This window comes from Ammodytes marinus, assembly GCF_949987685.1.
Source record: "Ammodytes marinus genome assembly, chromosome: 23".
NCBI classification, from domain to species: domain Eukaryota; kingdom Metazoa; phylum Chordata; class Actinopteri; order Uranoscopiformes; family Ammodytidae; genus Ammodytes; species Ammodytes marinus.
Window position 1 is genome coordinate 10,730,468 of NC_137227.1, and position 14,874 is coordinate 10,745,341.

A 14,874-nucleotide genomic window follows, 5' to 3' on the forward strand; every position below is an offset into this window, starting at 1 on the left:
CTTAATATCATATGGCAACTGTGACTGTCTGACATAAGCATTGAGCGCTTTATTGCGGTCAACCGTTGTTCTGCAGACAGATGCTTTGCGTTCTGAAAATAGAAAAAAGTTTAACGAGGAATCGATTGATCCTCGAGGAATGCAAGCGATCACACGAGTAGTGAAAACACTCGTGTCCATCCCTAGTAGCTACTATTGCACTAAATGGTAACACTTGAATACGTTATGCAAATATGCAACTTGTTTGTTGAAATGTTAATAAATGGGAGCCATCAAGCAGCCATCTCTTTCCCGACAATCCACTCTGTGCACAAACTCTTACATATGGTAATTAAACATTATAACACCTGCGGCTTATAGTCCAGTGCGCCTTATAGTGCGGAAAATACGGTAAATTTTTTGTAAATTGTATTCAAAATACAGGGTTTTTTCTATTTCCTGAAAAATTCTGTTTTGGACAAAAAAGGTTTCGGCCTGACAGCGAGCGACTATATGACAAAACAACTTTTGCCCCCCGACTGAAAGCAGGGCCCCATCATGAGCCTGGTCCCAATCTCGAACTAAGATTCCAATATTTTATGCCGAAATTTGCCGTTTCCGTGTCACGGTTAAAACTAAAAACTATTCACAGTTTTCCAACACAATTTTATTCTTCTGTAGTGTACGTTTTGTTTTTATTCAGCCCCATCAGCTACAAATCATGTCAATTTAACATTACTGTCTGCCAACAGTTTTCCAAAACAAACTTCTTTCAGGCTTTTAGCTTGATTTAATACATTCCATGGAGCCACTTGTTTCATTCGTTGGGCTTAACTATGAACGACAGCTTCTTATTTTTTTTCTGTTAGTTTTGCACGGTATTGTTTATGCAAGCAGGAACAGTGGTGTATTGAGAGAAGCCATTCGGAATCCACGAAGCAGCGATCGAACATCAAGTCTTCAAAGGGAAGAAATTAATACTACTTCTCCCCACATTAATTTTTTCCTGAATTTGTTTATCTGCACGGTTTAATTATCCAACAAGTTAGCAAATAATTAAAAAGCCATTTGTGGATGTTTGAGGTTACTTGGTTCCACTATCAACACAAAACACAGAATTCATTTGTTTACCGCAATGGATTTTTATCACAAACAAGTTGGATTCCCTGGCTGGCTGGAAGCATGTTGTACAACGGCATATAAGAGCCTCTTGGACCAAACAAAAATTTATTTTAGAATTTTTTTTTCTAAAGGGTTATGGAGAATGTCTAACTTTAATGTAAAAAAAAATCTATTTTGTTCTCAATTAACACCATTGTCTTCCGGCAGCTCCCCCCCCCCCCCCCCCACAGTGGCTATAATACTGCGTTGTAATGATAGGCTTATAGGTTAAAAAAAACATAACCATTCAAAATGAATGGGTTGGTACTTTAAAGCAAGGATCGTACTAAAACATATTGCCTGTCTGTATGTAATTCAGCCAGTGACTCTGTGGCTTAAACTAAAATCCCATTGGCTGCACTGCACTGACCTGTATGCGGCCTGACTTGAGCAGGGCGAACATGCTCTGTGCCGTGTTGAAGGCGTGTCTCCAGTTGTGATAGGCCACGTTCTTCCTGTAGTTCTTCTTCACACTCAGAATCCACTGGCATAAACTCTACAGTAAAGACAGAAAAAAACAAGATTTACTTTTACAAGGCTGTAAGCGCAATAGCATCACAACATCTTTATTATAAAGGCCCTAAGAAACCCCATTTGAACTTGTGTGCTTCTCTACCGGATAGAGCCTTTGCCATTAGGTAACAATGCAGCTGTTGCCTTCAGGGCCATTGTACCGTAAAAACACTCCGCGGGGCACTTGCTCGTGTTATTCACGCTAGGCTAGGTAATCCAGTCTGGCATTTAAGTCTCTCAATGACTATTACTATACTAGATAACTTAATAGCACCCTAACCCAGATTGTATTAATCATGCAGAATCAGTTTTAGACTTGAAGAGATATTTACTGCATGACTTAAGAGAGGAGACCAAAAAAACAAAAAAAGAAAGGAGGAAAGATATGGCAAATGTGATGAGCAAAGGAGCTAGACTGTCCGGATGTTTGCCCTTTCTCAACGTGCGCACTCAGCACCCTGCCAGCAAATCAATGCTCTGTGCTTTGTCAGGTTTTCGCTTCACTACACCTTCCTCACAAACACATACACAGTGAGATCTCCTGCTTAGATTATAACGGGTGGCTCCAGGGTTGTTAAAGGGATAGTTCAGTATTTTTGAAGTGGGGTTGTGTTGGGTACTTATGCGTGGTTAGACTGGTGCCTTATGGAGATGGTGGTCAGCAAAGTCACTATAAGGAGTTTGGGGGAGAGGTCACTGTAGCAGAAGTTAGCATTGTACTGTTGCAGACAGGGCCAGCAAAAAAAAAAAAACGTTTTATTGCCACTCTAAACGCTTACCTAAAAAATAAACATCACTTCAATAATAATAATACGCTAAATGTAGGATTTTTCCACTGCTGATTTGCAGACTGATACGCTGCCCTGCACCGGCACAAGTTGACGTAGCAATAGATGGCCCACTTCTGCAACAGCGTCATCTCCCCCAATCTCCATATGGTAACAGAATAACTATGCATAAGTACCTCATACAACCCCACTACAAAAATACTGAACTATCCCTTTAAATGCTTTTGAATAGGAATGTAATAATAACACAGTACAGTTGAACCCCCCCGCACGGCTGTGATGCTCTGGGGTGGTCAGTGTGTGTGTGTGTGTGTGTGTGTGTGTGTCAGCTCCTGTGGTCAAACTTGACAGGCTTCGCTGCTGTAGTGGGCCTTAATATGCTCCAATCAAAGGTTGTCTTTATGAGGCAGGCACTCCGCAGGTCAGCCAACAAATGTATGAATGACTGGTAATGGAGGCAGAGTGGATGAGTGATATTTGGAAGGGAAGTGTTTAAGGTGTATGATGGTGCTGTGTGTGTGTGTGTGTGTGTGTGTGTGTGTGTGTGTGTGTGTGTGTGTGTGTGTGTGTGTGTGTGTGAGTGGGGGCTCTGAGTTAAGGATGCAGGCGAGGGCGCAAATATGAACTCGCTTGTAAATGCATTCACTCATCATCCAGCACTTATGCGCACACACACACACACACACACGCGCACACACCCACACCTACACACACGCACACAGGCGTTCTAATGGACCCATGCTGTCGACAATTAGAAGCAGATTGTTTTTCTGCAATTAATAAAACAAGGAAGCAGCTCCTGTCTTTTTCCATGACATGTACTACATGAGACCGAGAACAAAACAACAACAAGCACAGAGTCACGTCAGGATAATGGTGGTGCTGGTGATCTGTGGTTTTCTGTCTTGCCAAGATTCCGTTCACAATAATAAAAGCTTGTGAATTGTGTTGTGATGTTATGCAGGCTTTTGTCTCCCAAAACCATCAACACTTTGGAGACGTGTGAAAAAGAAGAGGAGAAAGCATATACACATTCTGATGACTAAATCAACACCAGTTTAATTGATAGTCAACAGTTTTCCTCTTCACTTATTAATGAGTTTTGTTTTGAGGGTTTAACGTGTACACAAACATAAAATGAAAAAGCTCGATACTTAAAGGTAGGCTACTCAATTGCATTTTCAGATGTATGCCCTACTACATATCATATATATTTTTCAAAGTGAACATGTTGTTGCAGAAGGTTGGGCTGGAATAAAAGGTCATGAATTGCCCAAAGCAAAATGGTATCTTCTGAGGGAGTGTGAGAGAGCTCAGTAACTTTCATTGCATCATCAATCCATTTAAATTGTAAGTATTTCTGGTGTTTATGTATAAATTCAGTCTAAAATAAATATGATATAGGTGAGGCAAATTCGTTGGAGTTATTTCTCTTGGGACGAAGAATACCCACAGCAGTTTTCATGACAATCTATTGGTCTCTCGAGGATAAATAAAAGTTAAATAAAAATCCAGTATTTGTCAAGATATCTCACTTTGCATGCATTTCAATGGGACATGTTAAAGTATCATCTCCTTTAATGACACCCCCTGGTTATTTCTCCTTACCGTGTATTTCATCTGGAAGTTCTGGACCAGGTTGAGGTCCACAAACATGCGTATGGTGGCCAGCGTGGTCTCAGTGTCTGACAGGTCAAAGTCACTGAAGCTGAAGTCCAGAAGACGTAACGTCTGGGCTGACGGCACTGTGGTCACCTTTAAAACACAAACACACACACACACACATGCACGCACACACGCACGCACACACACACACACACACACACACACACACACAAACATAAGGAGGCTGTGGACTCGATGACCTACATACATGAATAATATAAAAGTGTTTTGTCTGCATTATTTAGTTGGACTTTTAACTACAAAAAATGTGAATGCTGTTCATCTTATGATGTATCACACACTATACTGTACGGCACAGACTCTTAGGTAGAGTACAGCACCCAAAAAAATCAAAAATCAAAAGCCCGTGTCCTAGATACCAAATGACACGTCTGCTCTGCAGCGCCCAAGGGAGCCCACTTAATCAGGTCATGCTGTTAGTACAAGGAGAGGAGAGCGGAACAAGTCCTTTTGAGACAGTCATGTGGTGTCAGGGTAAAAAAGGCTGTGTCTGCTGTAAAACCTGGGCCGTACTGATTGGTTCATGTGTGGGAAGCCGCCACTTGGATACTTACAAATTAGCTAATTACCAACATCAAAAGACGCAAGTTATGTTTAAGGCAATTTGTGTACAAAGACTGAATGCCATTTATACCAGATGTTCTACAAAAAAAAAACATGGGAGTTGGCATCCGGCAGCTTCTTAAAAGGCATACTAGGTTCTTCTGGAGACTCTTTGTTGACAAATCACTTTTTGTCAAAATCAGAGAATATCTCCTAACAATCTGCTACCTGTGTGTGCGCTGAATAAACAAAACTGTTTTAATACACAGCCTAGGCTCTGTAAACTGGTATGTAAGCAAAGGGGATGTTAACAAAGTCGGCCCACTTTTTATTCAGCGGAAATGGAAATAAAGTGATAGCAAATTGCACTTCTGTGTGATCACTAGCGCACCATTGGACCCACTTTTAGCGATCTTGCTGCTTTCTTATATATCGATCAATTAAATGGGTAAGAAGAATGTGATGAGTTATTAACTATGAAATCAGACTTGGAACAAACTATGGTTTCCCCTTGAAGTTCCAAGCAGCAAAAAAATAAAAATAATCAAATTACTAAAACACCTGGCAAAAGCGCAATTGTCTTCATCTCACGTCAAATAATCTATAAGAAAAATGACTCATTTAATTTAGAATAAACTATAGGAAAACCCTTACAGTGAAACTGAACTGTACCCTCAAACTCCCACATATGTTCATTTTGTTTAGAGTTGCAATTTGAAAAGAAAAAGCTAGAACAGGAGTCCACACAGACAGAAAGATACTTCAATCCAAAGTCAAAGAACCGCAGATACTGAACTGGGAGAAAGACGACCCTGTAGAGACTTGAGACTCTGAGAGTCCATTAGGTGTTTTATGAATAAAACAAAAAGCTTTCATTGAAGCATGGCTCGGCTTTGATACAGAAAAAAAAGGTTATTAATATTAACCATTTCTCTTCACGGCTGTCTGGTCGGCAGCTCGACATTACTGGACTTGCTGGCTCCAAAGACCCTGTTAGTCTAGTTGCCTGCATATTGCGACAAATTCTGCACTTTGCTTCTGCTTACCAGCTACATTTCCTTTGTAAATGACCACGCGGTTAAGTGCTAATGCATGAAGAGAGCTTTATAACACCCCCAGCGAAAACAAAAGAACACCTACAATAAGTGGCTTTGAAAATAAAGAGACCACACATTACAGTGTCTAGTCTCTCTTTGAAACATACTTTGAAGCATTCAACTGCGAAACAGGCTGCCTCTGTGATTTTTTAACTTAAGTAAAAGCAGCAAAACATCCAGTTTGCTTCATCTCAGTACATTTTTAAGCAGCTAAAGAGGTCCTGAAATTAAAAAAATTATAAAATAAATGTCATACTTTCTGAAATTGTATTGTAAATTTGCTGAGGAATCAGAGTTAAAATGCTAATCTGATCACATCATGAGACCATAATGAAAATGAAAATGTTCTATATGTAAATACTAGCATAGCACTATCACCCCCAGTCATGCATTACTGCGATCTAATGTTGTTGTGTGTTTGTGTGTGTGTGTGTGTGTGTGTGTGTGTGTGTGTGCGTGCGTGCGTGTGTGTGTGTGTGTGTGTGTGTGTGTGTGTGTGTGTGTGTGTGTGTGTGTGTGTGAAGGAGCGTGAGTGTGAATTTGAAAATGAATAAATTTTGATTTACCGCGGTTACCTGGAGATCCCGCGATTCTTCCTCTGCGGCCGTGGCGTGATAAGACAAGACCTGGAAAACACACACACACACACACACACACACACACACACACACACACACACACACACACACACACACACACACACACACACACACACACAAAGATGAGCTAAGCAGAATTTGGTCGTATCAGGTTTTCTGGAGAAAACACACATACAAGTGCTCTCTGACAATGCTTCTCCAATGCTTTAGGTCAGCTATATGCTTCTTGGTGACCACCAGTGTGCGATCATTTGAGTTTACATGAAGATTTTTAGGAATATCTTGTACTTTTCACTATGTATTTTTTTTAATAACGAAGTGGCACTGTATGAGGCTTTGCAGGGTGTTCATGGGACCAGGACCAAATACATGCATTGCAAATAGAGCCGAATCCTTAACAATCCTATGCCAATTCAAAATGTCTGCCAAATAAGGATTTCTAAATTTGACCGATAAAGAAACAAGGGCGCTCTGAATACTGTCAAAATGACATGTTAAGCTCCCCATTCACAGGCTGCTGCTCGTCAATCGAACATGTCAGTCAAATCCAAAATAACGTTTGTGTTGTGGAGTTCACTGTCAATATATTAAGAATGCCTAGTTTCTTTAGGGTCTAAAAACTTAATAAAAGACAGGAAGCAGTGGCAGTTTGAAAAGTTCAAGTTCAGTTTTCACACGAGTGAAAATAAACCGTTTATGTTAATTCAATGGCATCCTGCTTGGACCATTGTTGCCATAGATGAAAATTGAAAATTATAATGAGATAATGTAACTACCACTTAAATGACTGTAAAGTGTGTGTGTGTTCGTATTGTCCATTCACTGTAAGCCCTGACTTGAGACATTCATGAGGATGTAGGAATTCACACGCCCGGACCAACTCTTATTACACAGCACAAATGTGTCACCTTCAGAAAGTCCACCAAACTATTTATAGTGGTAGGCTATTTATCCCTTTAAAATCTCTGGGTGTTTTGGAAAAATGATGGAATGAATGAATGATGGAGCGATCATGGAATGAATGATGTCTGGTCACTGGTAACGTCATAATTTCGAAAATGATTTCCTTTTAGCAGAGCTGGCATAGAATCCATCAGATGTGGGTGTCAGCTGCAGCCGAGAGGGGACCTCACCTCTGACACCCTGAAGATGACAGCTCCACCAGTGTGTGTTAATGTGTGTGTGTGTGTGTGTGTGTGTGTGTGTGTGTGTGTGTGTGTGTGTGTGTGTGTGTGTGTGTGTGTGTGTGTGTGTGTGTGTGTGTCTGTGTGCATTTGAGTGACAAGTGAATGAAATAGTAACATGAGACTGATTAAAAGATGTAACAGTAAAGGTGTGTGGGCTCAGTTTTAATGTAGTTGTGCTTGTGTGGCAGATGCTTGTGAGAAGCAGCTGGAAAAATCCTCATGCATCACCTCGCCGCTGTCACTCACACACCCACTCAGAGCTCTATATCACATAGGTACTCACACACACACACCCACACACACACACACACACACACACACACACACACACACACACACACACACACACACACACACACACACACACACACACACACACACACACACACACACACACACACACACACACACACACACACACACACACAGTTATATGACAATGAAAATAGACATGATTACTCTATGAAATGTCAAATACGGAAAAGCAGGCAGTTCATTATGAGAGAGAAAAATGAAAAGAACAAGGAAATAGATCATACAGAAATGTCTGTGTTGGTTAGACTAACCATATTGAAAAAAAAAACATCAATAAACAGTTACACACATATCTCTTCGTAAGGAATTGTTTACACTACACTGTATGTAAGAATAATTTATTTATGTGTTTTTTGGTGTGTGTGTGTGTGTGTGTGTGTGTGTGTGTGCGCATGCGTGTGTGTGCGTGTGTGTCTGACCTCCAGTGTGACCTCTTGCTTGGCCCTGGCTCTCTCCACAGTCTCGTACATCTGTGTGTTCTGGATGCCCAGGCCGCAGAAGATGGCGAAGGCCTCCAGGAACTGCTCGTCGTTCCTGTTGAAGGCCCTCACGCTGCCAGAGGCCTCCTCCATCTTGTTCACCAGCTGACACACACCTACGTTTAAGAAACACATACGAGACAGACACGTAGTAGTACTGTAGTGTTAGGTTCGTATTTTATGACACGGGAAGTTTGGCTTGGTTCTGGGGTGGTTTACGCTGTGGCTATACACTCTTGATACGTTACCGAATAACTAAAAATCTAAGTTTCTTTGTTTGTTTGAATTTTTTTTAATCATACATTTTTCAAATGTAAGTGTAGGTCATGACTCATGAACTATAAAAAACACTACAAAGTTTTACAATGTGTACAATGTTGAGATAGATAGATAGATAGATAGATAGATAGATAGATAGATAGATAGATAGATAGATAGATAGATAGATAGATAGATAGATAGATAGATAGATAGATAGATAGATAGATAGATAGATAGATAGATAGATAGATAGATAGATAGATAGATAGATAGATAGATAGATAGATAGATAGATAGATAGATAGATAGATAGATAGATAGATGGCCTTAAATTTGGTGTGCCTTAGGTTGGTAGTCTTGTGTAATCGACTGGTTACATCATGCTAAAATCAGATAGAATGACCTGAACCCTTTTCCTTCACACACAAACCTGTGCCTTCTAAGGACACAGAGCAGCATATTGCATCTCTTATGCTCATAATGTATTAATGAGGTAAAGAATGAGCCGGGTCTGAATCAATGTGAAAGTGTCATTGTAATAGATTGAGCTGTTTTGATGTGGCTCCTCACCGGGGGACACTCAAGAGGTTGGAGGAGAAGGTTGTATATCAGTCATCTTCACAGCCAACTAATGGCTAACGCTATCGGCTAATTATGCTCATGATAATCAGCGCCATGGATGGAGTGGCAGGACTATTCATGGACTGATAATACAATGGGGAAAATGCTTAATGTGTTCTCTGATCTGTTTGAGATTGTAAAAAACCCCTGTGATGCGTTCACAGTAACTGGGAAACCACAGAGATGGTTTCAGCACTGAAGTAACCTAGGATCAAAGGTCACACCGCCAGCTGTCCATATGCGAGGCTGACTTTGGGCTCGACAGTAATACAAATACACTTTAACCCCCAGTGCACCCTTGGTCCACTTTTAGGTCATTTGAGTTTCTATTCTACAGCTGTGTTCATGCAGATGGCATCCTCCTTGGCAAAGACTAATGTTTTCTGACCAATTTTGGAGGTAATTATCCTAAAAATAAAGATGATTATGGTTTTTAAGACTGAAGTTTGAAAAATGCATTCATAACATATTCATACTCATTTATGAATCATACTGTAAAAGCCCAAAAACGGGCCTAGGAAAGATTTAGGCTTTTTTCTTTAAGGATGCAACGAAGGTTAAAGGAACATTTCACCACTAATCACACGGACACTGACACACTGACTGTATGGGATGTTTATAGGAGGTTTGCATTCACTTCAATGCACCTTCTGTAAATATACGCAATTTACAATACATGTGCATACACATTTGTGGGGCGACTGTGGCTCAGTTGGTAGAGCGGGTCGGCCGATGATCAAAGGGTTGGAGGTTCGATCCCTGCCCTGTTTTTTAAAAAACATTTAAAATGGACTGTTTTTTTCTTCTTCATATTTTTTATTATTTATGTATATATGTTACCCTATTCTACATATTTACAAGTAATAATTACTATTTGTATTTGTATGGACTGGGGCACCTTGAAGATGGCTACTAAATTTCATTGTGCACGATGCAATGATCATAAAAGGATTCTATTCTATTTTGTTTTCTTGATTTCATAAATCAGTGCAAGTTAGACCTATATTGTTCCATTACAGTTTTTTTCCTGACAGACCTTCCTGCACCTACTCCACTGTCATGGACAGATGAGGAAAAGGTTGTATAAGTGCAGTTTTAGGAGTTCAAAAGGCAGATAGTTAGATAGATAAGAGAGAGATAGATAGATAGATAGATAGATAGATAGATAGATAGATAGATAGATAGATAGATAGATAGATAGATAGATAGATAGATAGATAGATAGATAGATAGATAGATAGATAGATAGATAGATAGATAGATAGATAGATAGATAGATAGATAGATAGATAGATAGATAGATAGATAGATAGATAGACAGACAGACAGACAGACAGACAGACAGACAGACAGACAGACAGACAGACAGACAGACAGACAGACAGACAGACAGACAGACAGACAGACAGACAGACAGACAGACAGACAGACAGACAGACAGACAGACAGACAGACAGACAGACAGACAGACAGACAGACAGACAGACAGACAGACAGACAGACAGACAGACAGATAGATAGATAGACAGACAGACAGACAGACAGACAGACAGACAGACAGACAGACAGACAGACAGACAGACAGACAGACAGACAGACAGACAGACAGACAGACAGACAGACAGACAGACAGACAGACAGATAGATAGATAGATAGATAGATAGATAGATAGATAGATAGATAGATAGATAGATAGATAGATAGATAGATAGATAGATAGATAGATAGATAGATAGATAGATAGATAGATAGATAAGAGAGAGAGAGAGACGGAGAGAGAGAGAGATGGTACCTATGACTTTGTCCTTCAGGCCGTTCTGGATTGGAGTGCAGAGCAAACTCTTGATCTGGTTGCTGGTGTGATCCGGGTTTTCACTCTGTCAGAGGAAAAGAAAAGGTAGAATAACTGACTTCGGGGGGGGGGGGGGAGAAAGAAAGTAGAGAATGAAAATAAAATAATAAAATAAAAGCCAAAACATGTAAGACTGACCGTCCAGGGGAAGCGTTGGTCCTTGGTGACGTCTGCGATGTTGAGCGGCTGCACGGTGTTCTTCACATACTGGGCGTACATGTAGTTAATCTGACTCACATCACAGTCCCTGGTGGGGAGACACACACCACAAGGCAACACAGTCAACTTCATATCCAACCATCCATGTGTTAAATACCAAACTCAACTGGATTCACCTCCTCTTAAAGGGATAGTTCACTTTTTTTTTTGAAGTAGGGTTGTATGAAGTACTTATGCATAGATAGTACAATTGAACGGATGTTAATATTTGAGTTAAACATTTATATATATGGCTAAAACAATTGTTTCTGTTGCCCCCCCCCCCCCCTCCCTCACTCCCCCCCACCCAATAGCAACAGTACAAGCCTGACTTTGGGTACAACAACGTCTCCCCCAAACTCCTTATAGGGGCTGCGCTGATCCCCATCTCCATAAGGTAAAACATTTAACCATGCACAAGTACCTCATACAACCCCACTTCAAAAAAAGTGAACTATCCCTTTAAACCCTGCATTTACACAGTGGTGTTGTTTGGACAGTATAGTACTAGAAGGCACTTTAAGTTGTTTGTTTGGGGACTAAACAGTCAGGAACCAACAGGACATCTCAAACATCTTTAGTGGTTCGAAAGAGAGAAGTTGCACCTGTGTCCACCCTGAAGGCCTGGCTCACAGTCTGAGAGAGAGAGCTGAGTCCGTCAGTCACGTCTGTCAGCGCTTAATAGGCCAGTTTGTTATCTTAAGTCGCTCCAAGTCTGACCACAGTCAGCTATAATACTGCATGATAAATGATGGAAAATGGATATATAAACATAACATGAGGTTAAGGGGGGGAAAGCCAGTGGATTTTTGGCCGTGGCGCAGCAGCGGTGGGACGGTATGTGTGTGTGTGTGTGTGTGTGAGTGAGAGAGAGGCACGTAGGGAGGCAGTATGAGAGTGTGCAAGTGACTGACAGTGAATGCGATAAACAAACGTAAATACACTTGTCGAGGCAGTGGCTTCTTGTCCTTGAAGGCCACCATAGATTCTGTAAATTCTACGAAAAGGAGGGGTAGACATATCTGAATATCTTATGTAAGAGTGTGTGTGTGTGTGTGTGTGTGTGTGTGTGTGTGTGTGTGTGTGTGTGTGTGTGTGTGTGTGTGCGTGTGTGTGTGTGTGTGTGTGTGTGTGTGTGTGTGTGTGTGTGTGCGTGTGTGTGTGTGTGTGTGCGTGTGCGTGTGTGTTAAAGTCAGTCTGAGCAGAACACATTGTCGCACTGATCCTGAAGCCTTGAAGTCATCCATAATGAAACTTTGTTTATGGATAGGATGTTGAAAACCGAACAAAACACACACACACACATCCGATGGACGTTTATTTACTCCAAACAAACTAAAATCCACATTTCCTCTCCCTCTCTGTGTGATTGACTCAAATGAGGCCACAGAGGAGCTACCGGCATCACTTATAAACCACTATACTATATACAGAGCGCTATGTTGGCGTTCATATATAGAGCCACCATCAAACTAAAACGCTGATGTTCTTGCAGGAGAAAGAGAAGTCTTGTCATTTGTAAGCCGCAGTCAGAAGTTAATGTCACTATAAAAAGCCGCCTGCGGTTCCAGCCCGTCAAAACTAACATCCTGCATGGCCCCTCCCCTTCTGCATTGCCCCAGCCGGTATTTAAAGGTGTAGTCAGTGATTCTGGAGAACGCTCGTTGTCAAAATCACTTTGTCAAAATCAGTGAATATCTCCGCACGATCCGCTACATGTCTTAATACACAGCCTAGGCTCTGTAAACGGGCATGTTGCTAAGTACTAAGGCCCCCTGTGTTTACATACAAGTTTACAGAGCCAACATTTGGGAATTAACACTGTATTTTTTTTTCAGCACACACACAGTACGGACAGGTAAGTGGATCGTGAGGAGATATTCACTGATTTTGACAAAAAGTGATTTTTGTCAACAAACAAAATTGTTGACTGTACCTTTAAAGGCAGGCCATTAGCTCTAAACAGGAGGAGGGAGGGACAACCGTGAGAGCAGGCTGTTAAAAAGAACGAGAGGTTACGGAGGACGAGACAAGATAAGACATCTGGTTAGTGTCATCCCTGACGGCTTTGGGATTTTCGCAGCGGCCCCATTTTCCCCCGTCTTTTTTGCTTAGTCGCTCACATGCCGAGCTCTGTATGCACACACACACACACACACACACACACACACACACACACACACACACACACACACACACACACACACACACACACACACACACACACACACACACACACACACACACACACACACACACACACACACACACACACACACACACACACACACACACACACACACACACACACACACACAGATACTATAGCAGCTATAGCTCTAAATTTGGAGAATATCCACGCACCGGGTTCAAATAAAGACGATCTGGTTGGACCCTGGAAAGACCTGTTAAATCTCCATTTCATACCAGGAAGCTTTTATTGAGAGGTTTTATTGATTGTATGTCCATTTGCTTTATCTCTGCTATGGAGCAGGTGTTAGTGTAGAAACAGAGTCCATAAAAACCTGATATAAAATATTGCTTGGGAGCATGTTCTCATCACAACGTATGACACAAAGATATATCAGAATTACCGACTTTCCCGTGATTGGAAAAAGAAAACCCTTTCCTGTTAAAGGCGAGCATTATTTCATATTGTATTACTGTCAACAAATCCAAAGAAAAAATTCCCAAAAAACAGCACTCTGTGACGTCCCTACACTGTTTGGGTCTCTCAGCTCCAAACTCATTGGTTCTTACTGAAGACGCAAATGGGCTTTTTAATTAAAACACCGAGGATGACTGTAGTGTTTTTTTTAGCAAACTTTTGTCACATAGAAGGATATGGTTCATATTTGTTAGGGACTATTTTCATTAGTGGATTCATTTGGAGTAGCGTTGTAGAGATGCAACTAGTTTAACTTCATCTTCCGGTAGCTTTTGGCTAACCCCTGGTTCGCTAGCTACAGCACATCCCTTTGTTTACATAACCTTTGTTTATATACCAGAATCACTGACACCACCTTTAAAGGGTCCCTGTGTCAAAATATAGTAGTCTGCCTATTGATATTCTCATGATACACATTGATTGTTCCTTTGAGTATTTTCATTCATACAATTACATGTGACTGACAAAACACAGCCTTACACTGTTAGCGAGACCTTGCTGACCGATATTAGTTTAGGGAAGGCCAATAGAACTACCAAATATTGCATCTTACACATTTTTGGAAGAGGGGGAACTTCTTAATAAGGACTGAAAACCATGTTGTCACTGAGGCACATGGATACTCTATAGTGAAATCTAATCTGGTCTCATTACCATTAAATCAGGTTGCAGGGTTCTCCCACTCCCAGGTGCATTATTAATACATTCCGCTATAATTATGTAATCCATCAAACTGAAGCCCCCAAAATTGGTTAGCTGACACAAACACTTATGCAGTTTACAACAAACACAACTGTGCACACACACACACACACACACACACACACACACACACACACACACACACACACACACACACACACACACACACACACATATTGTCATATTGTGTGTCTGTGGCTGAGATTAAGATTGAATTTTGGAGG

The 14,874-nt window shown here is 41.0% G+C and overlaps 1 protein-coding gene across 1 annotated transcript in view; it reads right to left on the bottom strand.

The window, feature by feature from the left end:
• The window catches only part of pde5ab (phosphodiesterase 5A, cGMP-specific, b), a 55,643-nt gene that overhangs the window by 11,580 nt on the left and 29,189 nt on the right, over window positions 1-14,874 (bottom strand). The window contains exons 9-14 of the mRNA XM_080051558.1: window positions 11,221-11,329; window positions 11,023-11,107; window positions 8,288-8,463; window positions 6,334-6,393; window positions 4,050-4,196; window positions 1,511-1,636 (exon numbers count right to left, since the gene is read on the bottom strand). Coding sequence (XP_079907684.1) covers window positions 1,511-1,636; window positions 4,050-4,196; window positions 6,334-6,393; window positions 8,288-8,463; window positions 11,023-11,107; window positions 11,221-11,329 — 703 coding nt within the window. The remainder of the gene's footprint in view (window positions 1-1,510; window positions 1,637-4,049; window positions 4,197-6,333; window positions 6,394-8,287; window positions 8,464-11,022; window positions 11,108-11,220; window positions 11,330-14,874) is intronic.